The sequence below is a fragment of the Scomber japonicus genome, chromosome 6, assembly GCF_027409825.1.
Source record: "Scomber japonicus isolate fScoJap1 chromosome 6, fScoJap1.pri, whole genome shotgun sequence".
Taxonomy (NCBI): Eukaryota; Metazoa; Chordata; class Actinopteri; order Scombriformes; family Scombridae; genus Scomber; species Scomber japonicus.
Genome location: NC_070583.1, coordinates 3,602,390 through 3,628,622, shown reverse-complemented (window position 1 = coordinate 3,628,622; position 26,233 = coordinate 3,602,390). Strand labels below are relative to the sequence as shown.

The following is a 26,233-nucleotide window of genomic DNA, read 5'->3' as shown; positions in this document are numbered from 1 at the left end:
TAATATACAAATAGAGAAGCTCATAAGGCATATCAAAACCTCCACATGACATTCTAATGCAGATGGATTTATCCTGTCACCATCTCTCACAGTGGCCTGCAGCAATCTAAATAACCGTGTGCACAAAAACCATTGTGTTAAGCAGAATGATACACTCTGAGTAAAGAGTGTGACATTTGAGTCATTCTCATAAATAGTGCTATTTTTCAGTTTTGAGTGACCTCTGTGTTCTTACTTAAGGAAGAGCTGGGACTTGGCCTCCATCAGTTCCACTCCATCTCCCTCTTCAGGCTGCAGAGGAAGACCAGCGAGCAGAGATACCACTGCCTCCATACTGGCCTGGTCCAGGTCCCTGCACACATCACACACATGAAGAAATGGTAAGAAGTGTGCTCTCTTGTAGTCGCCTCAGTCTTTGTATGGTGAGGAGATGGAACAGAGCTGTACCTCGTCAGGCACTTGATGTCATCATCGGCAGCTTGGTTGGAGGTTCCCATCACCCAGTCAGTCAGGTACTCCACCATCTTATTCCTACAAACAACAGAGCACAAATGACAGCTCCAAACTGACTAAAAGAGAACACATCACAGGTTTAAGAATTGTGTGTGTGTGTGTGTGTGTGTGTGTGTGTGTGTGTGTGTGTGTATAAATGTCACTGACCTGAACTTCATCTCCTGGCAGAAGGACAGGTCATCTCGTCTCTCCATCATCACTTCCACCAGCTGGCACAGCTTGGTTTTGATCTGGATAGCATGGACCACGTTACCCAGAATGCGTACATACCTAAGAGGAGGAACACTAATCAGTACTAAAACACATCCAGTGTGCTCTGTCTGAAACTGGGTCAACAAATTTTTCAGCAATATTTGGTTTTTCATTCTTAAAGTATATTTTTTCGGGCTTTTTTTGCCTTTAATGTACAGGACAGTGGAGATAGACAGGAAACAGGAGGCAGAGAGAGGGGGAATGACACGCAGGATAAGACCACTAGGCTCGGGATTCGAACCCGGGATCACCTGCAACGAGGACTATAGCCTCAACACATAGGGCGGGCACTCTACCCGCTGAGCTATGCTCAACCTTGGTTTTTCATTCTAAGAGTAGTCACTTAGAATTTGACATTCAAATCTTCAGCCACAAATCACACTATTTAATTGAATGAAATTATTTTATACATAGTGGACAATTAAGTTGAGATTGAAAAATACTGTCTACACCAAATAATGGATACTTGAGTCAATAACTGTAATGTGGTTTTTCTTTGTCTACACTGGCTGCTTGTTTCTGCTATAATCTGTGTTCCTAATTAAACCCTCAGTGAGCTCGGTGCTGATTTGTTGCTCCTGCAGATAGTCAGAGGAGAGGCTGTTTCTCACTGAACATACCACTGGAGCCTTAACATCCAGTGAGTAGGACTTAGCAGCATCTAGTGGTGAGGCTGCAGATTGCATGTGGACCTTTAATTTTAATAACTCAACTGATGTCACCTACTTCCTCCATCAGCTTTCTACAACAGTTTTGGTTATTTCACCTGAGATATTTCTGCTTTTTGTGTTTTTCTTAGAGGTTTGGGGTGTGGGGGTGTGTGAGTACTGACCGGACCAGGTTGAGCATCATGGTCTCAATGCTGGCCTGTCCCAGATGTTCAGAACTGCCCTCTGTGTGATTATCCAGCAGGTTCTTCATGATGGCTATGGTCTGCTCCACAAACTGGGTGTTAGTGTCATTGATAGGAACCTAGAAGAGAGCAGAGCCATGGAGCACATGTCAGATACACATCTACTGTATGAAGCCAGACACAACTTAAAATTTACACTCACTGACCACTTTATTAGATACACCCATGCAATTTAATGCAATCAGTTCTGCTTTTACTGAGCTGATACATTTTCAGTTTGTGTTGATGTTGTCGAAAGGTGATCATTCTACTTTACTTCTACTTTTGATGGTGGTGTACTGGAGTGCATTACATTGAAAAGTGTTCCTAATCGTTTGTTATATTAGAAACAGTATTTCATGTAAGGCTGCTGAATTCATTGAAATTTGATCGTGATTACAATTTTGGGGCCAGACGATCTCAAAACTAATAAAATTGGCGATTTTTTGTAATTTCCTGCAAAAAGCTGTGCATGTGTATTTCCGTCCCTCCTCCGCAGCATGCACTGTACACCAGAGCTGCCAACACTCTGGTTTTTCCCAGGTTTCTCCTGTATTTTTAGACCTATCTCCGTCCGCCCTTATTTTGAAAGCTTAGACAGGAAGCCGCCGCAGCTCCGTTAGTTTGACAGAAGCTGAAACACATGGCAAAATGTTTGAACTGTAAATAAAAGTGCAGAGTTTCCAGCCTGCGTCAGACAATGCTGACTAATGATTAAGAACCAGGATGTGTTGTGTGAACTATCGTCATCTTAACCTGCTCGGCCAGCACTAATATCTCTGCACATTTTCTACTGTGTCTTGCGTTAAACGGCAGATAAAAAGCTGCTTCTTGCCATCTAACATGTTGGTCAAAATAGTTTGAGATGCAGAGACTGTGACAGTCATAACATATGATTCACATCATTTTCATACTCATCAAACCATTGAGTGAGCCCTCCTGTCCTATAGATGGAACAGGTCACTCCCATCAGGACAGAAATGTTTCATCATAGGATAAAGGTGATCACTCACAACTACTTTGTATTTATTTGCAGTGGACAAAATGCATAACAGAGCCACCAAACACCCCCACTGTAGGGGTCAAAGATTCAAACCTGTACTAGCTTTTCCTTTCATTTGTTATCAGTGTGTATTTTCATTGCCAGGAACCCTCATTTGTCCATCATTAATACAGTATGTTATCATTAGCAGCTAGGGCTGGGAGATTATGGCAAAAATCTAAATCATGATTAATTGAACTTTTAACCTTGATTACGATTAATGAACCATTATCTCCACCCTTGATGAACAATGATGTATTTTCACAGTTTCTTTAGTTTAGTATTTTCCACTGCTGCCCTCACACATGAGCATCTTTAGGGAGTGAAAATAAAGATGTTTTAAGGTGTGACGCTGTGGTTAATGTCTAGTTTACTTGATTAGAACTATGTAGAGATCATGGTTTGGGTTCAAATCATCACTGGAGACAAGTTTTCAAATTCCTTAAAGATATGCAACCTTTACTGTCATGGCAACAGTGAACACCACCATTAACTGACATGTCCATTAGAGTTTCTAAATGTTGGTTTTGATTCTTTTTTGATTAATTGCCCAGCCCTATTAGCAGCAGATATGTGATGGGGGGTAAAATGTGTCTGCACTCACCGGCCCCTGTGTGTCAAAGAACTTTCCGATGCTGTTCCTCAGCTTGTTGAAGAGCATGGGGTAGAGGGCCGGGCTGAGCTCCAGACCCAGCAGGTCTTTAACGTTGGTGCGGACGTGGAGGCCGACCCGATCGTGACCGCACACCAGCAGAGACAGCAGCCGGTCCAGGAAGCGGCTGACCGGTGTCTCGCTGGAGGCTGACGAGGAGCAGGAGGTGGCGGCTCCCACGGGGTTGGACACCTCGCAGGGGCCCATGGAGATCATGGAGTGTTTGCGTTCACTTATGGGCCCCATAGGGGGGCTGTAGGTGGCTGGGCCGGGGGTGCTGCGCTGCTGCAAGCACACACCTCCCAGAGCACACAGGAAGCCAGTCATGTTGATCCACTCCTGCTGTGAAGGGACAGACACACACTGAGTGGCAGAAGCACTACACACATTCACACACATCTGAACAATTCTAAAAGACACATTTGTTTACATTTTAATCATGCACAAGACCAATTCATTACAAAAACACAGGAAATAAAGGTTTAAAACACGGATTTAAAAAGGGAAGTAGTTCAGGTAAAGCAGAGAATACATGTTACATCCACACTGACACATTTTCATCTTAAAACACATGACGTCTACTACAGACACCTGCTGTTTGAAAACTCTAAAACAGACTTTTGAAAATACTGCCGGGTAGAAATGGAGACTATTGGAACTAAATGATGACGCAGGCACATGTTCCACTAGGTCACATGACCATTTACCAGAAGAAAAAAAAACATCAGTCCCAACCAGACACATGCCCATCAGAAAGAAACTTTTAGCTAACATTATTTATTTATTCATTTTTCACATGTTAGCACACACTGCTTGACTTCATTCTGTCTTAACTGAATAGAAATGAAAACTAGAATAAATTGATATGAAACATTCTATTACTGATTCTATTACAGTTATCAAAGTGAAACTCTATGTGAAAGACAGGGCTGGTAGCAAGCAGCAACACTGTCAGTCGAAAAACCACAAGTGTGTGAGCCACAGCAGTTCAGTGACGCACATGCACCATTGGGTGCTCTGTGCTGTTCCCTGACTGGCTGAAGACAAATAGCTACGTTCTCATGTCCTAAAATTGCACTTGGCGAATTGACGGTCGGTTCAGAGAGTGACATCAGGCAACTAAGCAACTCAAACTGCTGCGACTTTTCCTGCAACCCTCTGGTCTTGTAGTGAATCACTGATCTGAACTGGCCTTTGAATGTGAGCCAGCTTCATCATATTAGTAAAACCTGAATGCTAATTTACTAACCTGGCTTCCCGATGGACAGAGAAATGAATCCCAGTCCACATTTTGTTCAGTCAACAGGTACAAAGAGACCCCCCCCTCTCTGTAACATGCTTACCTGCCCATCATCTGCCTTGTTTTTGGGGAAGTTGAGGATCTGTTTGGTGGCCTGGTCCCATTTACCATATGTGTCCTCCCAAGCCTGAAGGTAAAACCAACACACATTAAAAATGCCTCTAACTAAACAAGACATCTGAGCTTTGATGTGAAGGTTTATCACAGAAATGTAAGACTGTCCTAGTTCAACATTATTATCATTGACTGTGACAAAGTGTTCAAATGACTTGCAATTTACTTCCAAACTTCTGAAAATCTATTTGTAGTCTTCATTTTGTTTAAAGACCATGTAAAGTGAATTCAGACATTTTCTTCTAAACACATTAGATAGGTCATAAATGTATTTCTAAAAAAAGGTGTAAAAAGCATTTCAACCATTTAGATTTGAATTGTGGAGCTAGGCTTCACAAACTGTGTTTCAAGACTTCTGTGTTCAGGATTTAGTGGGTGGATCTGAAAATCAACCCGCCCCTGCTGCTGTAGAGGTATAAATACATTCAGCACACAGTACTACTACTACAGTCTACAGTTAGCCAGTTAGCCGAGTTAGCCACCGAGCTAGCAGCTGAGTTAGCAGCAGAAAGCTCTCAGACATAGGGTCCATGTTTCTGGTAGAGGTGGTGACTTTGATTGACAGGTGACACTTGGTAGGGGGCGGGGTTTCAGCGAACTCGGTGGGCACTCCCACAGCGTTTGGTAGCAGAGAAAGAGACTGAGTTTTACACAACTTTGAAGCCTAATTTCATATATTTGGGGATTTTTTTAATCATTCAAATTTGGCAGGGTGGTTAACAACACACTTTTCTGTGGTATGTCAAACTCAGAACACATATTTATTCTTACTTTACACGGACTTTAAATTTAAAAAAGCTGAATCAGCTGTGGATGCTCTTAATATGAAACCATGCCAGTCTCAGCCAGCAGTAATAAATGAAGGACAGTCATTTCGAATGAACGTTACCCCAATGTTTCCTTGTGTAGGATGCTCTATCCTCCTCAGTAAGGCCATCACTCTCTTCTGTAGTGTGGAGCGGCCTGTGAATACAACAACCTCACTGTTAATAAACACAGTCAAAGCTCTTGTTCTTAAAGCCTGTATGAGCCGTATAAATAAAAACACAAACTGAACAGGGTTGGAAGTTTTTGTTTTTGGCTGACCTGTCCCCATCATGTTGCTGACGGAGGCCAGCTCACTGAAGGTGGCATAGTTGGGCAGGATGGTCTGGACGGGCAGCTCATCGGCAGCGCTGCGGATGTCAGCCTCCTCACAGAGGTGGCGGAAACACGACATGGCCACGAGCACCGCCTCAGTGTCTGGACTCCACAGGAACATGTAGAGACAAACCTCCAGCTTGGTCTGCGCCTGCCGGCACACAGGGATGCTGCCGCCCATCGTGGCACACTCCTGGAGGATTGAAGATATACTTTACACCATGGACTGTATAAAAGAAATGGACGTAACATCCGTGACGTCATCCATTGGTTTGTGGACTGCTGCTCGGAAGCCAATAGTTTCGAATCTGGGCAGCGCCATCTTGAAAATTTCAGGTGCATGCTGGGAAAAATAAAAACACAGATTCTACTTATATGGGCATGAGGTGGGGCCATGGGCGGAGTGGGGAGGTTGCTATGGTTGCGAAGAAGGCCTTAAACTAGCGATTGAGACCATAAACACATTTTGAAAACTGAGGTTAGAAATCAAGTGAGAAGTTGGTGAATTCTCCATTGACTTGTAATGAGACGGAAGTCCTTTTGACTCCAAAACGGTCGCCCCCTGTTGGCCTTTTGATAGAATGCGTTGGCTTCCTTTCAGAGGACCGGGACTCCCCGCCTGCTTTACACACAGCTGTCACACTACCACTCATCTGCTAAGCCACATGGTCACTGCTTTGCTTGCTTGGCCCAAAGAGAGACTGCATCATTTGTTCTGAAGATGAGAGCTTGTTAGCATTCAGATTCATGTCTTTAACAGCTGTTTGTTGCTGTGGTAACAAACCTTGTTCTTGAGCAGAAACTTGTTCCTGCAGATGAGGATCTCCCTCAGCCATTTGAGAACTTCTGTCCCATTGACCAACTGCTGGCCAATCAGTTTGCGGCAGATGAGGAAGAGCACCTGTGAACTGAAGAAAGACACAGGTGGAGGAAGGTCATTATCCTGAAATTTCAACAATTATATTTGTTGTAAGAAAGCCCCTGATGAACAATAAAGATCTATTCTATTGAAGGTGATTGATGTCTGTACATCCATGGTCACCATGCAGATTCACAAAGTATGTAAAAACAGGGTAACAGCTGACTGGTCATCATTTCCATGACAACACCAAACTTCCTGTTAAGCAAGATGGGAACACTGGGAGTAAAATCTCAAAATTCAATTCAAATGTTTTATACCATCACCTCAAGTTTGGACAGAACTAAGGCTCAGAGTGTTCCAGGCCAGCAAGTGCAACTAACTATTATTATCATTATCCAGAAATCTGACAATTGTTTTCTTAATTAATCAGTTTGTTGCATAAAATAGAAAAAGTCACAGTCTACGAAAACCCAAGGAGCAACATTAAATGTCTTGTTTTGCCCCAACCAGCAGTTCACAACTCAAAGATATTCTGTTTAAAATCATAGAGCACTACAGAAACGACAACATTCACATGAAGGAAGCATTTAAGAAAAAGGTCAGTCATTTTATATTGATTGACTAAACTATTAACTGTTCCACCAACATGGATCCATCCATTTGTATGTAGATTTAAAAAATAAAAACCATTGTAAAACTTGTTGATAGATCACATATACAGTACCAGTCTGAAGTTTGGATACACTTTCTCATTCAAATGAATGGGAAGCTGTGTCTAAACATGCTGTACATGTGACTATTAAATAGATCATCACAGACAGTATGTTTGAGGAAATGTATATTTGATTACCTGGCTCTTATTCCAACTCTTCCACATATTGTGCAAACTGATATCAGATCTAAACTATGCATAGGTCTGTATTAGGGCTGGGCGATATGGACCAAAAGTCATATCCCGATATATTTAGGCTGAATATCGATATACATCCCGATATTTTTATCGCAAAGTGAGAGCAAATGTTTAGTCACAGTCAAATCCAAATATGACATGTCACAATTAATTTGATTGAAACCAGCAGGATGAAATAATGCTCAGCTGTTCAAAGAACAATAAAATGTAAACATAAATACTGTATAACCACAGGAGTATGTTCTTTGAAATCAAAGCTCCATAAGGTGCACATTTAAATGAAAAATATAGCCAATCTTAAATAAAAATAGCCCATAAAGTAAAATAAATATATTTATATGAGAAAAGCATCAATATTTTGACAACTATAGATGGCTTATTAAAATTTTATTTTATTAAAAGTAGTTGCGACTGGGTAGCTCATTTCTCGGGTACATGGTTTTCAGTAGCTTTTTAAATCTGACTTGTTCCACAGTTGCAACAGGGACCACATCTTTAGCAATGTGATAAGTGACCGCTTTAGTTATAGTACACCACTTGTCACTATTCTTTTCATCCTCGTTGTTTTTTGTTTTTTTTTCCTTTTCTCCCCTCTTTATTCTGTTGTTCTTGTTCTGTCTTATTATGTATTGTATGTTGTATATGTACGGACGGGGTGATTGCTGTTATTTCGCTGTACTTCTGTTATAGTGACAAATAAAGCTCTATTCTATTCTATACGGTACACTGCGGGAAAATGAAGCTTGCAGTGAGTTTTGTTTCAGGGCTGGAGCTTTTGCGGGTTGTGGATGGCTTGCAGCTGGGTTTTCTGCAGCGCGCAGTTTCACACACTTTTCGTACTGCAGTTTGTGCCACTGTTTTAGGTGGTGAAAAAGATTTGTAGTGCTTCCACCCCTGGCTGTAACTTGTTTATGTCACTCCCTACATATAACGTGATTTTGTTGCTCATCTGATACTTTGAATCCGAACCATCTCCATATTACTGAGCCACTACTTTTTCTTTTACCAACCAATTCGGCCTCCGCACGCTCCACAGACGTTGTTGCTTCCTCCAAGTTTGTTGAAAAGTGTCTGCTCCAGCCCCTCCCCCCTCCGTGCGTGAAAGAGGAGGGGCGGGGGCGTGGGGAGCAGTGCAGTGCAGAGAGCTCCGGGTCAGCAGCTTGTTTGGAGCAAGGATCACAGCGCAAATTTGAAATACGTATATCGATATATGCGATATGGTCCAATTCCATATCTCATTAAAAAATATATCGATATTTTTTATATCGATATATTGCCCAGCCCTAGTCTGTATAGATGCTGTAGAGCTGCTGTGTACATCATGACTGAGTCACAGCAGACACCTGCAGAGCCTGTCCCTCCTCTCTTCATGGAATGATGAGATCATTTTTAAGTACCTGATGTCCCAGAAGGTTTCTATAGGGGCATCAGGATTCCACAGCTCGATGGTCTCTGGCTGGTGCAGAACTAACAGAGCCTGGACAGAGACAGGACAGAAGACAGGAGGACAAACCAAGAGGAGGAGACAAAAAGCAACAATGCAATAAAGCTAAACAGGATTGAAGAGAAGAATGAACAAACATAATGAAATGTCTTAAATACTATTTTAGTCATAAACTAAGAGAGTGACTCAACTTTCACCATTCTGCTACTGTTTTTTTTCATTTTCTAAAACTTAAATGAAACTATGATTGTAACTCTAAACAGACGTTTCACATTAAAAGAATTCCAGTGTTTTTAAAAACGGCATAATCCTTCCCATTCCTGACCGGCTTTTAATGTGACACATCTGCAGGGAGTGTCAGGGTATCTCTGCCTCAGCTGCTTCAATTTACTTTTTATTTTTTTATTTTGAGCCTTTAATTTCTGAATTGTATCATGTTCTTAGTGTCCATAATGTTCATTGAAAATCTGATTTGTGAAAAATGAAAATGGAAAATGAAGTTCAGAATTCTTCTGGTCTTCTATCATGAAGATGAGAGCGTGAAATGCACAGAGATGGAATGTTTGAAGGAGTGTGCTTCTGACCTCCATGGCTTCTTGTGAGAGCTGGGTGGTGTTGGTTAGAGGCACTAGCTGCACCAGGCCGGTGATGAGCTCTGCTGTGCTGCTCTGGATCTCTGGAGCTTGTTTCACTGGGTTCTAACACACAATACACACACCAAAAAAAAGAAGTATGAACAAAATGCCAAGTCTGTCCTCAGCTTCAAAAAGTCATTCCATTAAAAATAATCTATGTAGAGATTTGAATAAAAGTCACAGGATGCAGCAGCAGCAGCACACTCACATGCAACATGAGTTTGGGGTCACCGTGGATTAGTTTGACCAGAGCGAGGAGGAGGCACTTGTAACTTCGAGTGTCCAGTTCTGTGGCTTTTTCTTTGAACTTAAGGCTGGTGGTCATCTTCCCTTTGAATGTCAGACTCTGTGAGAGACAACAGGGAGGACAGCTAATTATAAACTCCACTCAATTTCCTGTCTGACAAGCATCTGCATTGTGAGTAGAAGACAATGATGTTCACATGTACTCACAGTCTCAGGTCCACCTCCACCAAATGTCTATTTTTCTTCATATCAGCAAATCAAGAAAGATGTTCAGACCTAAACCAACAACCAAGTGATCTACTAACAAGTCTTGTGTGTGTGTGTGTGTGTGTGTGTATGAAAGCCTGATACATCTGTGTTATACAGTGACCAGATGTTTTAGGAAAGCATACATTTCTGAGCTGTTCTTTAAAGTCTGAATGTCTTCAGTAGGATGCAGTGTGCTTGGATCTGAGAGCCACACACTGAGCAGGGAAGAACACATTGTTGGTTTGTGTGTGCACATGAGATTTACTGATGACAACAGGATTTAATGTCCTCAATGACCACAATGGAAATAAGTCTGGTAGAGAGAAGATCCCCATATCATTCTCTGAAGGGAAATGATGTTACTATATAATTACTATACAGTCATTACAGCTCAGGTCATGTTTTGTGGATCTTTCAGGCAACATTAGAAGTAGAATGATGTATCAGCAGATATCAGCTTACTGCAGATGCAACAGTATTGGTGTATATTTCGGCTAATGTTCACTATAGAGTACTGACTCTACAGGTTGATTTTACACTGTAAAATGTTCCAGTCAGCGTGTATCTTGGTCACAAGTCCAAAAAAGGTGCCATGTTTACTGCCTGTAATGTGTTAAACAGAGTAAAGGTCTCACCGGTGTCATACGTAGTGGAGGGTGAGTGCCGATGCCTTGCAGCACCCGGTTAAGGGTGTCTGAGAACATGAAGCGAAGCTCACCGGAGTAGCAGTACACTGCATCGATCTTAGGCCACCAGTCCAAATGAGACTGAAACAGATGGTGCAGTGTGAGAGACAGGTGAACACACACACACACACGAAGCTGTTCGTCTGAAGAAGCTCTGCACACTTACATTGGTGATTATTCTGTGCAACGAGTTGACCAGGACAAAGTGAAAGGTGGAGGGGGAGGAGGCGGCCAAACAGACCTTCAAGACAAAAGAACAAAGTGATCACAGCTGTGTCCACTGGATTTCAGAGGATCACTGCAAACTTTAACTCATCGCTCCAGTCCACCTTAAAGTGCTGGTTGTTGTGAGGATTGATGCGGAAACAGGAGACGAAGCAGTCCATCATGAGCTCCACGTCAGCGTTCTGGCTGCCCGTCCCCCTCCAGAAGGGTTTGGCTGGGTTGAACAGCAAAGCCTGATGGGACAGGGAGGGCCACAGTTCACACCAGGTCATTCAAAAAGCACATCTGTGATCAAATGTACTCTGTAATCTATCAAGAGCAAGAAGTGAAAAGAAGACATCTCAAGTATTGTTCCTAAGTCTTCCATTAGGGTCTGCACTAACATCACTGTGTTTGACTTTTTAAAATCATATTCTCTTTGGACCCTCCACTACACTTGGAAAATCCTCCCCCTTATATCTCTACTTAATATAACAGTGATTACTCGTTCAACTCCTTTCACTATTAAAACTATAAGAGACAATGCATGAACAAGTTGAATTTTATTAACCAAAAGTCTCACACACATGGATACAGTCCCATGTCTTTGAATCCTTTCCTCTCTGGGTTTTCTCTTGTGATCTCCACATAAACTTAATACAGACAGATTGTATCAGAGTACATGCAGCTGATCAGTAACACTGCTTTCTATATTTCTCCCCTTCTAATTCTGAGTTATTATGTTGATGGTCAGAAAAGTCTTTTTTGCAGAACATTATAATGTAGCAGTGAAGTTGACCTTTGACCTTTTGAATATAAAAAGGTAAATCGCTGCATCATTTTATCCTATTAGACACTTGTGTGAACCTTTGTCATAATTAGTGTATGTATTAATTTTTGAGCTGAAGTCAAAACATGTGTTGAGGTCACAGCCTCCAAAATCTAATCAGTTCATCCTTGAGTCCAAGCAGACCAGAGGTGACTAATAGGAGGACTGCGGTCTGGATCCAGACCCAGGCGCCATCCTATCCAGAACCGGAACGGTACCTGATGACATATTAAGGATTGTTACATTTTGATCAAGCGTTTCTATTTTAACGGCCGCATTTTTTTTTTTTTAAACTAATCGCTTTATTTAAGAAGCTCTATCAAAAGCTTTCAGTAATGCACTTTATTTTGAAATGCCATCTTTATTTGATATGAGAAAAGAACATTTATTTATCTTTTTTTATTATTTTATTTAGTTATTTATTTGAATAGCACATGTTGAGTGTAAACACTAATAAATGAATTCTACTATTTTTATGTGACAGTCTCCATTCTGCTGATGGAACTACAATGCTACTTCAAGATACTGAAAAATAACACAGATAATGTTCCAGACCTTTACTTCAGGACATTTTCATTAATTGGACCTCAGTGAATTTGAATAGAATACCCCTGAAGTCAACATTCATGCCAAATCTGAAGAAATTCCCTCAAGGCATTCCTGAGATATCACATTTATAAAAGAATGTGAACGATGGAAGGATGGACAACCTGAAAACATTCATATCATCAGCACAGAGGTATAAAGAAAATTATAATAATAACTCTGTCCAATTAAAAGGGATCTACCAGTTAAATTTCTAGTAACTATAGTAACAAACCTCTATGAAAACATTAATAACTACAACATGAACACAATTTACAGGAAGGGGGTCAGACCTTGAGATCCATGACGATGGACTGAACAAGGAGGAAGATGGTGGAGTGATCCTCCCAGTTGATGTAGGTGGAGGCTTTACACAGTTTGACACAGGCTATAGCAGCACTCTCCATCAGCTGCTTGCTGCCACCCTGACCTGCTAAAGCTTTCCTCAAACTGTCCATGAACAGTTTCTGTACACACAAACAACACAGGGAAGGGTTAGGGTTAGGGTTAGGGTTAGAGTGTGTGTGTGTGTGCGTGTGTGCTTTCCTCTCACCTTGTTGGCCTTGCTTTCTTCCACAGTGTCTTTGGAGATGGTGTGTGTGATTTCTGGACAGAGGATGAGGAGGATGATCTGTAGAGGCCACACTGCTGCCTTCCTCTTCGCACTCTCTGCAAAGCTGTCCACCAGGTCAAACAACTTCTCTGCAGCTTCTACACACACACACACACACACACACACACACACACACACACACACACACACACACACACACACACACACACACACACACACACACACACACACACACACACACACACACACACACACACACACACACACACACACACACACACACACACACACACACACACCACTTTCAGAAGGGTTGGCACACTCTTCAGTGAAGCTGTACTAAACTCCTTCAATGTCTTCATACCTGCCATATCTTGTTGTGGTCGCTGGTAAAGCATGGTGAATTCATCTGGGTAATTCTCCACCCAGTTCCAAAAAGCCTGTAGAGTGATAAAGAATGTTTAGAGGAAAGAATGTGGAAAGGTTTACAGCTGTCACACTGTAATACACTCTGTATAATGATGCAACCCTACCTTTCTCTCTTATTTCATTGTCAGTTTATTTTGCTTTTATTTTAATGATCCTCCATTGTGTAGTGACCGAATGTCAAGTGGACAGTGTATCATTTCACTATGTTAAGTGAGAAACAACTGACTCATTGTCAATAAAATAAGATTTTTTTTTTTTAATTAAAAAAAAAAAGTTTGATGTTCTTTGATGTTCCGACTCAAAAAGTCTGTGTTTGATTGACAGCAGCTGGCAGCCAATGGTGACAAAGTAAACAATAAGTACCAGTAACAACACACTGTCTGCCCATCACTTATAGATACAGCAGTTTGTTTACGAGGAATGACTAGTGGTGTTAAAGAGAAAGAACCACAGCAGCATCTAAAAGTGTGAAGTAACATTTGCATATATGTTTACATGTTGTTTACTGTGCTGCAGCTGAGCAGCTATCTTGCCTGACACTAGCCGTGCCCTTTGTTTGGTGGCTCATTCAACAAGCGAAGGTGCAGGACAACATGTGTGTTCATATTCATGTAAGTTCAATAAGAGGGAGCTTTAGCAGGAAAGCTAGTGTGAGTTATTACTCAGTGTGTAGCAGGATGCTGTCAGGCTTAGTGTGACTGTCTGCTTTGCCTCTGATAGAATGACACATTATTTCTTTATGTAAAGTTTGATGTACTGTACTGAAATAAGTTCTTCAGCTATGTTATAAGAGAAAAAACTAATGATATTCTGTCCAGCTAATGCAAAACTAGAGAGCACCAACCAAAAAATATTGAATATAAATTTCTCTCTTTTGTTTTTGAATTGTTGTTCTGAGAGGAGAACACATGACCTACAGTGATCTACAAAGAGGATATGTATACTGTACTAAACAAACAATACTATTTCATTCCAGGACTGAGATACCTGTGAACAATAAAATACCAACCTTCTCTAAACTGTTGATGACTGCTAGCTGAGCAGGCTTCTTCAGGGCTCTAAACTTCAGAACCGTTTCTGAAAGAAAACACAGAGAATGAACGCTTTCTAAAGACAAGCTCTAATGAAATCAGACAACATGATAAGAATATAATCACATATCAGAAGCTAACCTTGCAGCAGCCTCTTCAGCTTGGAGCAGTCCACATTGATGTACTGCATCAGCTCTATGTCATGAACGTCCACATTGTCCTCCGAGCACACAGTCAGCTCCTGTAGCCTGAGCACACACACACACACACACACACACACACACACACACACAGACAGACACAGACAGACACAGACACACACAGACACACACAGACACACACCACACATGTATTCTGCTGCTGCAGTGTACACTTGAAGAGATTTGTAGCATTTATCTGACTGAACACACTGCTGCTTCTTCTTCATCGTGATACGATTCTCCTACGAGTCTAGTCGTATAAAAATACACTCTTTTATTACCCATGCAGTCCTAACTTCCAGTCATCCACAAACTGGACAACTAACTGCAGCTAATGATTATCTTCATTATCAATTCATCATTTATGTAAAGTCTGTTTTATTCATTTTGTACTGCGTTTATTTGCTGTTGTTTTATTGTATTTTTTATCTGTAAAGCACATGTTTTGTATGAAAGGTGCTCTTTAAATAAGGTTTATTATTATCATTATTATTATTATTATTATTATTACTTAGTCTACAACAGTACATAACTCCAAGATATTTACTGATAAATCAGCAAATATTCACACTTAAGAGTCTTTTTCACTTTGAAATAAATAGTTGCCAATTAAATTTAAATGGTCCAATCATGTAACTGACTCATCATCTGAGCTCTACTGGTCAGCATCTGAGTGCTACTGTTGATCACAGCTCCAAAGAGACGGCTAGGTGTCTTGTTCATAAACAGCTGTTAAACAGCTATTAATTGTTCCTATTTAAAAGTCCACCCATCTTGAGCCTGGTTCTGCTTGGGCTTTGTTCACGTTAAAGGAGAGATGTTCCTGGTTGAGATCATCTCCCAAAGTGTAAGTGAGGCTCGGTGATGAACACTGCCACCTCACAAAAACACATACTGACAACATATTTTGGAACTTGGTGTGTGGATATCATCTGTATTCTATCTTCTACTATTGGAACATTGAAAAGCAGCTTGAGAAGTTTTTTAGTATTTAAACCAAACTTTCCATCAACACCTAGGATAGTAGTGACAGTAATATCTATGTATCAGTAATCTAAGGGTTTTTTTGTTTTTTTTAAATGTTTTTGTTGAGCTTTGGTATGTATTTGTCTGTATTTCTTTGCTCTTAAAGTTTTATATTGTGTGCATGTCTCACGATAGGAGGACCATCCAACAACCCTATGGGTTTTATTGGCTCCTTCTGCACATTTCTCTTTGGTTGCCTATAGTTATCTTTTCTTTATCTCAAAAAACATTCTGCATGTTTTTGTTTTCTTGTATTATGTATTTTTCTTCTTTTATGTGCAATACATGAACATGAACCTTATGTATGCATATGCTGAAGTATGAAAACGTTCCTAGTCACTACACGCTGTCCTATAAACACAGTATGGAGCAGGGCTACCTGGTGGAGATGCGACTGAAGACGGCGTTGAAGTTGTTGCAGCTCAGAGAGAAGAGGACGGCTGAGGCGGAGGCCCGGAGCTCAGCAGCGTGCTGGTGGCCCTCGCGGTATGTGTGGATGAAATGGCAAATCTCTGGCAGAAGCTGTTTGACCAGCATGGTCTCATCCAGACGCAAGCAGTCCTTGGATTGCTGAGGAGCAGAGGACAGGTAAGAGGAAGGCAGTCAGACTCCAGGTCAAGGAACAGGTCAGAACAGGTTACTGATTGGCCCAGTGAGACATTTAGTCAGCTTCGAACATGGTCTGTAGCAGAACCAATAAACTGTCCACACTGACGTCACTGAGTGGACAAAGTGTCAGCCAGATGCAATCCATACTGTTTCTTCATCAAGGTAAACTTAACTTATCTAAAAGGTAAATGAATCACAGGTAACCATAGCAACAACAACACTTCGATTAGCTTCATGCTACATTACCAGTTAACTCTGGTGACAAAGGAGCCATGTGTTAAACAGACAGCACACAGCTGATCTGATAACAGCCTATCAATGGTCCTGGTTTGAAAACAACTGTCACTTATGGAATATTAACTTCTACATCTTATGTAGCAATCAAGCTCTCCAACAACACTTCCTGAGAGATTCACTGCCATTTAACTGGGCATTTATCAAGGAGGAGTGCAGGATTGGGATCAGGACTGGGATCAGGAATGGGATCAGGATCAGGATCAGGCATTCCAGAAATATTTTTGATGGATCACTATCTGTTAAATAAAATTGTCACATATATTTAGAGTGTGCATTGTATTTAATGTCAGCTGACTGCAGGCACAGTATGCTCTGTGATGCTGTAACATGCAGGGAAAAAGTACAGTTTAAAAACACAAAGGAATCCCTCCATGGCAGTGTGTAGCAGGTTAACACCGCACTGAACACTCAGGTAGGCCTCATTTCACTCAGCTGTGTATAATCAGTCCTGTTCACTCACATTGTTTTAAAAATCCCATAATATTGCTGCATCCTGCATATATTACACACGCACATAATGTAAGCTACACAACTATGACATCATCTGTTCCACTGTTCAATTCATTTAACTACACCTCCTGTTAGCTTCTATTCCCTACATGAGGGGAAGATGTTAGGAAATGTACTGTGTGAACAATCTCTCATAAGATTATGTTCTATTGATCATAGTAAATAGTAAAATGGTAAATGGACTGTACTTATATAGCACTTTCCTAGTCTGACCACTCAAAGCACTTTTACACTATCTGTCACATCCACCCATTCACACACATTCATACACTGTTGGTACAGCCATCAGGAACAATTAGAGGTTAAATATCTTGATCAAACCACCGATCTTCTGATTGGTGGATGACATTCTCTACCTCCTGAGCCACAGCCGCACCTCAGGAACATCTTACCTCCTCCACCTCTGCAGCTCTCTACTGATACAAGTTAAGAAAGCTGAAAAGAAAAGCTTCTACTCCTCATCCTAGGGTTAGGATTAGGGTCCAACTAGTGTTGCTTTCGTCAACGAAAATTATGACGAAATATCTTCGTCAACGAACCTTTATCACGTGACGAAAACGAGACGAGACGAGACGCAACGAAAATGCTGGTCACGTGACGATAACAATAATAAAATGTGTAATCCCATTTTGTTGACGAATAAAAACGAGACGAAAATGTGTTTGGTTTTTTTTGTTTTTATTGTAGCTTATTAAAATGCTGACTGATTTATTGCCCAATATCGCCGTGTATCTCGCTTCTTTTTTTTGTTGTTGTGTTGTTTGTGACAACCACTCTTAAAATAACACCTCCGGGAGGTTACAGTTTATGTATTTGCTGTTGAGACTGATGAAATGAAATGCTCAGACTTTTCGTAGACTAAAACTTAACTACACTAAAAGGAGTATGAACATGACTAAAACTAATAAAAACTAAAACGACCGCTTGACACAAAGACTAGACTAAAACTAAAAGTAAAATAGGCCGCCAAAAACAACACTAGGTCCAACCAGAGGTGCATCACCGAGGGAACTTCAGGCCTGCTGGGAGTGATTTCCTACTTTGATGCTCGGGGTTGAACAGTTATCTACATGGAGATGTGGGCAGTAATTTGGTGACACTGTTTAGGGATTCTTTGCAGAACTCTGTAATTATGATGATATGACTGTCTGTTTTTATTCCAGTCTGCCATTAAAACTCATAAAATGAGTTATTCATATTTTTGAATGAAGAGTTTCATGAACAATGTAACAGATTATTACTTTGAACAGAAGTTTGATCATTTTATCATATCATCATGATCTAAATTGATATAGTAAAACTTAACAGTGATGATGACGGGTGTACATTATGGAGGATGTGGATGGAAAAGCAGGAGCTGTACTGCAAAGCCTCTTTCTTTAAAAATCCTGGATGTAAATATAAGAGCAGTTGTAGAAGAGAAGCACACATACAGACAGATATCTGGCTTCCATGTGACTGTTAACACTAATGACAAAAACCTGTACAGGAAGCGGAGAGCAGTTCACTGACTGGACTGAGGAGGAAACACCTGTTAATGTCATCCAGGCCTGCTGATTGATGGAGGATAAGTACATTAACAGAAGTTTGTGTACACACACACACACACACACACACACACACACACACACACACACACACACACACACACACACACACACACACACACACACACACACACACACACACACACACACACACACACACTTCTCTAGTTTGATCAAAAATGAGTCTCTATATATGCTGCTTCTTGTTTTGTAGAGTGGGGGCAGCAGGGTGTGTGTGTGTGGGGGTGTGTGTGGGTGTGTACTTGTTCTTACCCCAGCCAGGCACTTCTCCAGTGTGTCCAGGATGATGAGCTGGGAGAGGTAGAGGTTCTTCTCAGACGCGTCTCCAAATATTCGCTGTGGAGAAAAACATTGAGCCAGCTGTTACACATGAGCACACAACTGGATGAAAGCTATCATTACATATTATTTCAGTCTACATCCTGTTCTGATAATAATAAAGAGGACACTTGTGATTTGGTTTTGGGTTTTTTGCCAAATCAGGTGCAGTGATTAGGATAACAAAACCTTCAGAGGTTAAAAACATAAAAAATAGTGATAATAATAATAATAATTTTTATTATTATAACAATAATAAACCCCCTAATTACTATCGAACACCAATGTTGGTGATGGTGTTGGTGGTATTGTCAGTTGTTGACAATATTTTTTATTTTGAAGTTGAATTTAGGGTTGTAGTCCTTGTGTGAATATATCTGTACATTAACTCACACATACATAACCTCCTACTACAATCAAAAATATTGTATTAATATTATTTGCCTCGTTATACAATATTATACTCACTTTACTTCATTCATCTGCTAAAGGAGGACATTTTATCTGTGCTCACCTGACATCTCTATTTTACTTTTTGTTTGTTTTTGGGTTTTTTTGCTTTTTATTAGTAAGTTAGAGGCAGAGAGGCTGACAGGAAAGAAGAGAGAGAGAAATGGGTACGACGCATGCAACGTAGGTCCCTTTATTATTACATTTATCATTATTATTATTATTATTATTCAAAACAGAAGATGATGGTGTCAAAACAAGTTCAGCTGGTAAACCATCTTATCAAAAATCATGTTAATCAAAGAAATGAATTCTGTAAAAAGGCATTTATCTGACTCGTCAACTCAAAACCATGAGCAAGAAAAATCAATCTGTCAATGAGAAGCAGAATTTAAAAACAAACTAATGAAATCACGTCATTAATCTTCTAATGATTGTACAAAGTAACTGTGTTTCATGTGTCCAGTTCTATTGCTCTTTGTTTGATTGACAGCTCGTGTCAGACAATGTGCACAGTCCCTCTGCTGTACCAGCTGTTCTCATACTTATTATCCATCATTCATTCATTATTTGGTTTATAAAGATGACATGTTATTAATGGTAACAGACAGTGAGCAGCAGTGTTTAGACCCATATATCCCTCAACCCATATCATCAGCTGATATTGGCCTATCACACAAATATCAGTATCAGTGTTTATGCTGTCTGATATGTGCTGATTGTTTAAAGATGTATAAGCAGCATTTTATGTATATTTAAACCTATTTTTCTAATTCAAGTGTAATAAATACATATTCAATACCCAGACGTTTACTATTAACCACATTTGGAGAAAACAGTGTTTATGTAAATATTCTGTATGCAGTGCTGCTTGAAAGTATGTGAACCCTTTGAGAAGTTTAGAGTTTTCTGTTGTTTCATCATGATTTTCTTATTTTATCAACAGTTCTTATATACAGTCAAGCCCAAAATTATTCATACCCCTGGCAAATTTTGACTTAAAGTTACTTTTATTGAACCAGCAAGTTTTTGATCCGTTTTTTGACCGGAAATGACACAGGCGTCTCCCAGAAGATAATAAGATGATGTAGGCATCATTGTGGAAAAAAAATATTTCTCATTTACATTTGAACAAAAAGTGGCATGTCCAAAATTATTCATATCCTTTGTAAACTGTCACAGTCTTTGGGAAAATCCAAAGTTCTATACCATTCCAAATAGTCCAAGCTGTTCTAAAGCATCCTAATTTCCCTGATTCATTGGGAACAGCTGTTTTAATCAACTCAACAGGTGAAATACAGCAGCTCTCTGCAGTTGGTTTGTGGACATGTGGTCATGGCTAAGACAAAGGAGCTCATTTAGGATCTGCGGCTGCGCATTGTGGCTGCTCACAAATCACAAAAGGACTATAAGGCCATATCTAAATGTTTTCAGGTTCCAGTGGCTATAGTGCAAAGTATTATTAAAAAATACAAGACGTTCCGCACTGTGGAAAATCTCAGAGGATGTGGTCGGATGCCAAAAGTGACACCTGTACTGGCCAGGAGGATAGTGAGAGAGGTGAAAAAGAATCCAAGGATCACCACCAAGGCCATCCTGGTGAATCTGGGCTCTGCTGGTGGCAACGTCTCAAGGCAGACAGTCCAACGGACACTGCACACTGCTGGGTTCCACGGACGCAGACCAAGGAGGACGCCACTTCTCCAGATAAGGCACACAAAAGCCTGATTGGCCTTTGCAAATGCTCATCTAGACAAAGAACTTCTGGTCTTCTGTTTTATGGTCAGATGAAACAAAAATTGAATTGTTTGGCCACAATGATGTATCCTTCATTTGGCGTAAAAAAGGAGAAGCCTTCAACCCTAACAACACCATCCCCACTGTCAAACATGGTGGTGGGAACCTAATGCTTTGGGGGTGTTTTTCAGCCAATGGACCAGGGAACCTAATCACAGTAAACGGCACCATGAAAAAAGAGCAATACATCAATATTCTCAACAGCAACATCAGGCAGTCTGCAGAGAAACTTGGCCTTGGGCACCAGTGGACATTTCAGCACGACAACGACCCAAAACACACAGCAAAAGTGGTGAAGAAATGGTTGGCAGACAAAAACATTAACATTTTGCAGTAGCCCAGCCAGAGTCCTGACTTGAATCCAATTGAGAATCTGTGGAGGGAGCTTAAGATCAGGGTGATGGCAAGGAGACCCTCCAACCTCAAAGAGTTGGAGCTCATCGCAAAAATACCAGTGGAGACATGCAAAAAGCTGGTCAGCAATTATAGGAAGCGTTTGATTGCTGTAATAGCCAATAAAGGCTTTTCTATTGATTATTGAGAAGGGTATGAATAATTTTGGACATGACACTTTTTGTTCAAATGTAAATAAAAGCTGAGAAATATTTTTTTTCCACAATGATGCCTCTTGTACATTGTCTTATTATCTTCTGGGAGACGCCTGTGTGCTGTGTCATTTCCAATCAAGAAAAAACTTGCTGGTTGAATAAAAGTAACTTTAAGTCAAAATTTGCCAGGGGTATGAATAATTTCGAGCTTGACTGTATATATGTAATGTCAGGTTTATGTTTATTAATTGCATGCACTTGTTTAGAGGGAAAAACATCATGAAACATGGAATTAGTCTATGTGCAAAAGTAAGTGAACCCAAAGCTGCATTGGTGAAGTAGGAAATAGATTCAGCTGAAACACATCTGGGTGCTAATTTAACCAATTAAGCAGACCAATCAAATGAGACATTGACTACGTTTACATGTGCCCGACTATTTTCATAAACGGACATTTCATCCTCTCCGTTTACAAAAAAAACAGTGTGCACACCAGTCTGTTTTCAGAAAAGTTTCCGTTTACACTAACCCGTGTATATATGCCGTCAAGAACAGCTCAAACCCACGTTAGCCAATCAGAATCCTGCATAGCAACAACAACAACATCACTTCATTCCTCCACATAGTACAGCACTTGTATTTGCAAATGCAAACAAATACAAATGGATTGTACCAGCATAAATGTGACTGCTATTCTGCATGCATCCATGATCACCATAGATTATAAATAATGTCACATTTAACCCAGGAGCAGTTTCCGGCTCCCCAAATCACTGTTTTTCTCTGTTTACATGCAAACGTGCAAACAGAGTTTTAAAAAATCTCCACTCTGGCCAGAGTTTTTTAAAAGCATCGTTTTCAGGGGCGAATTCTCCGTATGCGTCTAAACGGAGGGTGCAAACGATGGTTAATGTCTCTGTTTTTAAAAAAAATAACCGGGTACGTATAAACGGGGCCATTGTTTGGAAAGGGTTTGTCAGCACTGCTTAAAGAGAGAGGAAACCAACCAAGAAGATGATCATCAAGAAGCAACAGAAGAAGAATAAATGAGGTACAGGCCAATCCACACATGACATGTAGAGAGTTGCAGACCTCTCTGGCAGCATCTACAATCAGTCCATTCTCTAGACAGGTGAGTCCAAAGTGGAATTATTTGGTCACAATCAGAACCACCATGTCTGAAGAACCTCCTCCTAACAGTGAAGCATGGATGTGGAGATGTGAAGGTGTGGGCTTTGCTTTTCTGCTTCTGGACCTGAACAGCTTTATATCATCCAGAGATCCATGAATTCTCAGGCCTATCAATAAATACTTGATCACAACTTTATGCCATCAGTCAGGGAGTTGAAGTTGGCTCAAAAATGGATTACGACCCAATGCATTCAAGCAAAATACAAAGGAATGGTTTAAGAGAAAGCAGATTGGTCATCTGGACTGGCCTAGTCAAAGTCCAGACCTAAACCCTATAGAAATGTAGTGGCAGTACATGTCCATCCAGCCTCTCAACTGGCTGAGTTCTGCAAAGAGGAGTGGGCAAAAAACCCCAAAACCAGATGCGATTAGACTAGTTAGTGGTTACAGAAGACATTTGGTTGAAGTAATGTCTGCAAAGGGAGGAGCTGTGAGCTATTCACTGAAAGGGTTAAATGTCAAATTTTCATTTTTTTTTCTGAGAACCATTTTTGTTGAATAAATAATCAATATATATATATTTCTTTTGCTTGTGTCTATTATTTGGAAGGTCATCTTCACTAATTTGGGTTTGGATGTATATTTAATAGGGTTATTTATCCCTTATTTATTTATTTTTTTTTACAAAACAATGACCATGTCTGTAGGGTTCACAAACTGTCAAGCAGCACTGTATATAAGATTATCAGCTGATATATCCATATTGGAATTTTTAAATTTCCTAATATCAGTAGTGGCCCCAAAAACCCTGAGCATCATGTTAACCTGACAGCTGGGTTCGCTGCAGGTAAACACCACACTTTAGCTGTTAGCTCGCCTGCTAACTGGTAGCATGATGTCAGCTCTGCTGCTTTTTAAATGGTGCACATTCTGCTAGTTATCTGAAATGACTCACTAACACTTCCACACAACATCAGCTGTTTTCAGCTGTGAAACTAGTTTGGTTGTTGTGCTAGTTTGGTTTCACACTGTCATGTCTATTTTAAAACACAGTCAAATAGACTGTCACTGCTTTTTAATGCACAGCTGCTTTATTTATTTATGGTAGTGTTTTAATGTCATTTTATATGAGACTTTTATATGTGTATGTTTTTTGCATTGTTTGTGTGCCCTTAACATTTTTTTCATCATGTGATAGATAATAAAAGTAGCTTGTAAAATAGTCCTGAATAAGAATGGTGAATCATGATCCTGCCTAAAACTAAATCATGAGAGGACATTTTTACCATTATCATTAAAACCTGGCTCCACATGTAACAATATAAGCTGTAGTACTGAGAGGAAGAGAATGTAGTAAAGAAGAAGAAGAAAGTGGTCTCTTACCATATTGTTGACATTTTTGAGGATGGTGGTGAGGCCGCTGATGACCAGGGAGAACTTGTACTTGGAGATGTTGATCAGACATTCTTTGTTGTGCTCTGTGCTGACTTTGGTGTGAGTGTTCTGGTGTCCGACTTTAATGGGAAGCTAGAGGGAAAGACAGGAGAGGATGATTATGATGTGTGGAGGTCTACTCACAATGAATAGAATGATGGAGTGATAATGAAACAAACAATATTAAGGTTACACGTACAAAGCACAGAACTCAAGAGGTGTGACATGCAGAGAGAAGACACACTGCAGTAAACCCTCAAATAGTAGGCAGGATATTTGTTAACTCAGCATTTATTTCAAACAGGTTTTTATACTCAAAGGAATTTATTATATTTTTCTAAAAATATTATGTGATTTTTTTCCCCCCAGTAAATTAAATGAACGTGCTGTATATGTGTTAAAAAGAGAAATAACTGATGAAATTACAGCTGCAAAAACAGATGTTTGTGCTCTTTACACATGAGAAAATCAGATAGACCCTTAAAGGCTGTCTGCTAAACTTTAGGGAGATTTGGACATTTTCTGAAGTATTATAAGAGCTTACACATACCATTAAATAGGGAATAAGACCCCCCCCCCCCCCCATTTTAAGGGACAAGTGGGGATGGTTCAGGGGAGGGGAGTGGACTGGGTACTGTTTACAACTATAATCATTTGAATGAATGGGAATATTTTTATTTTCAATATATGCTGCAAATAAATGCATGGAACTAATGGAAACATTTATACAAATAGTTGAAGAAAAAAAGATATACAGGCCACATTTGATGCATATTTAATCCCTTTTCCTAATTCAAGTTTAATACATACATATTAAATTCCCAGTGAAGTTATTGTTTTATAAAAATGTTTATTCTTTAACTGTAAAATATAATAGTTTCCATTACATATCTTTGTAACAAGTATTTGAAAAGAAGAACACATGTGACTTTTTATGAACGAACATCTGCAGCATCATTACTGTGGTGATATGTAACTTTCGTGTTTAACAGTATATCTATACAATAAAGATCTATAGAAAACTCCATTAAATCCAAGTAGCTCATGGTGACAGTGTGAGAGACAAAAAACATTCATGTCAAAGTTAAATCAAAACCACCTATGATCAAACCCAGAGGACCAATTACAAAATCATGCAGTTTTGTCCCCTCAATGACACAATAATAAAGTCAATCATTTCTAATATTTCTCTCACAATTCACCAAAGTGTGTTCCAGCTCCTCACACAGCTCTTGATAGGAAGTCTTAGGATAGGAGCTCATTACAGCCCCATGGTTCTATCGTGAAGTCAGCCTGTCCAACCATCACATGCACATAACACACAATGTAAAACAGGGCATGTCTCTGTCTGCAGTCCAGTGCAGCGCAGCAGCATGCTCACTGAGCTCTTTGTTTCATCCAGCCAGGCAGGCGTAGCCATTCCTCCAAAAGGTCAAACACATCTTTCCCATACATGCTGTTTGTCTCCACTTAAAGACACGCACACATCTACTGCTCCCACATGCTAGAAACATGAGCAGGACACTTCTGAGCTCCAAAACAGCTGAATGTATGTTGTTTTCCTCTGACACTCCCAGCTGAGTGACACACTGCTGATGCTGACAGCAGTAAATGATATATAACAACATATAATAATAATAATAATATGAACCAAGAGGCCATAAACAAAGCCAGATGAATGTACTGTATAGTTTGTATCATGGTATCTATCTATTAGATCATTAAATCAATGAGCTGGACTGTTGTATTGTATGAA

At 40.1% G+C, this 26,233-nt stretch overlaps 1 protein-coding gene across 3 annotated transcripts in view; it reads right to left on the bottom strand.

Moving 5' to 3' along the window:
- nf1a (neurofibromin 1a) overlaps positions 1-26,233 on the bottom strand; it is a 93,730-nt gene that overhangs the window by 61,178 nt on the left and 6,319 nt on the right. For 2 of the 3 annotated variants that reach the window (XM_053321333.1, XM_053321335.1), the window contains exons 2-24: positions 24,427-24,570; positions 19,052-19,135; positions 16,195-16,385; positions 14,731-14,837; positions 14,568-14,635; positions 13,494-13,569; positions 13,109-13,266; positions 12,849-13,022; positions 11,267-11,395; positions 11,104-11,178; positions 10,887-11,018; positions 9,965-10,102; positions 9,706-9,819; positions 9,075-9,154; positions 6,690-6,813; positions 5,852-6,098; positions 5,655-5,728; positions 4,695-4,778; positions 3,304-3,693; positions 1,598-1,737; positions 661-783; positions 448-531; positions 236-352 (exon numbers count right to left, since the gene is read on the bottom strand). In XM_053321333.1, the coding sequence (XP_053177308.1) occupies positions 236-352; positions 448-531; positions 661-783; positions 1,598-1,737; positions 3,304-3,693; positions 4,695-4,778; positions 5,655-5,728; positions 5,852-6,098; positions 6,690-6,813; positions 9,075-9,154; positions 9,706-9,819; positions 9,965-10,102; positions 10,887-11,018; positions 11,104-11,178; positions 11,267-11,395; positions 12,849-13,022; positions 13,109-13,266; positions 13,494-13,569; positions 14,568-14,635; positions 14,731-14,837; positions 16,195-16,385; positions 19,052-19,135; positions 24,427-24,570 (3,053 nt within the window). The remainder of the gene's footprint in view (positions 1-235; positions 353-447; positions 532-660; positions 784-1,597; positions 1,738-3,303; positions 3,694-4,694; positions 4,779-5,654; positions 5,729-5,851; positions 6,099-6,689; positions 6,814-9,074; positions 9,155-9,705; positions 9,820-9,964; positions 10,103-10,886; positions 11,019-11,103; positions 11,179-11,266; positions 11,396-12,848; positions 13,023-13,108; positions 13,267-13,493; positions 13,570-14,567; positions 14,636-14,730; positions 14,838-16,194; positions 16,386-19,051; positions 19,136-24,426; positions 24,571-26,233) is intronic. The other variant, XM_053321334.1, reaches the window with a different exon arrangement.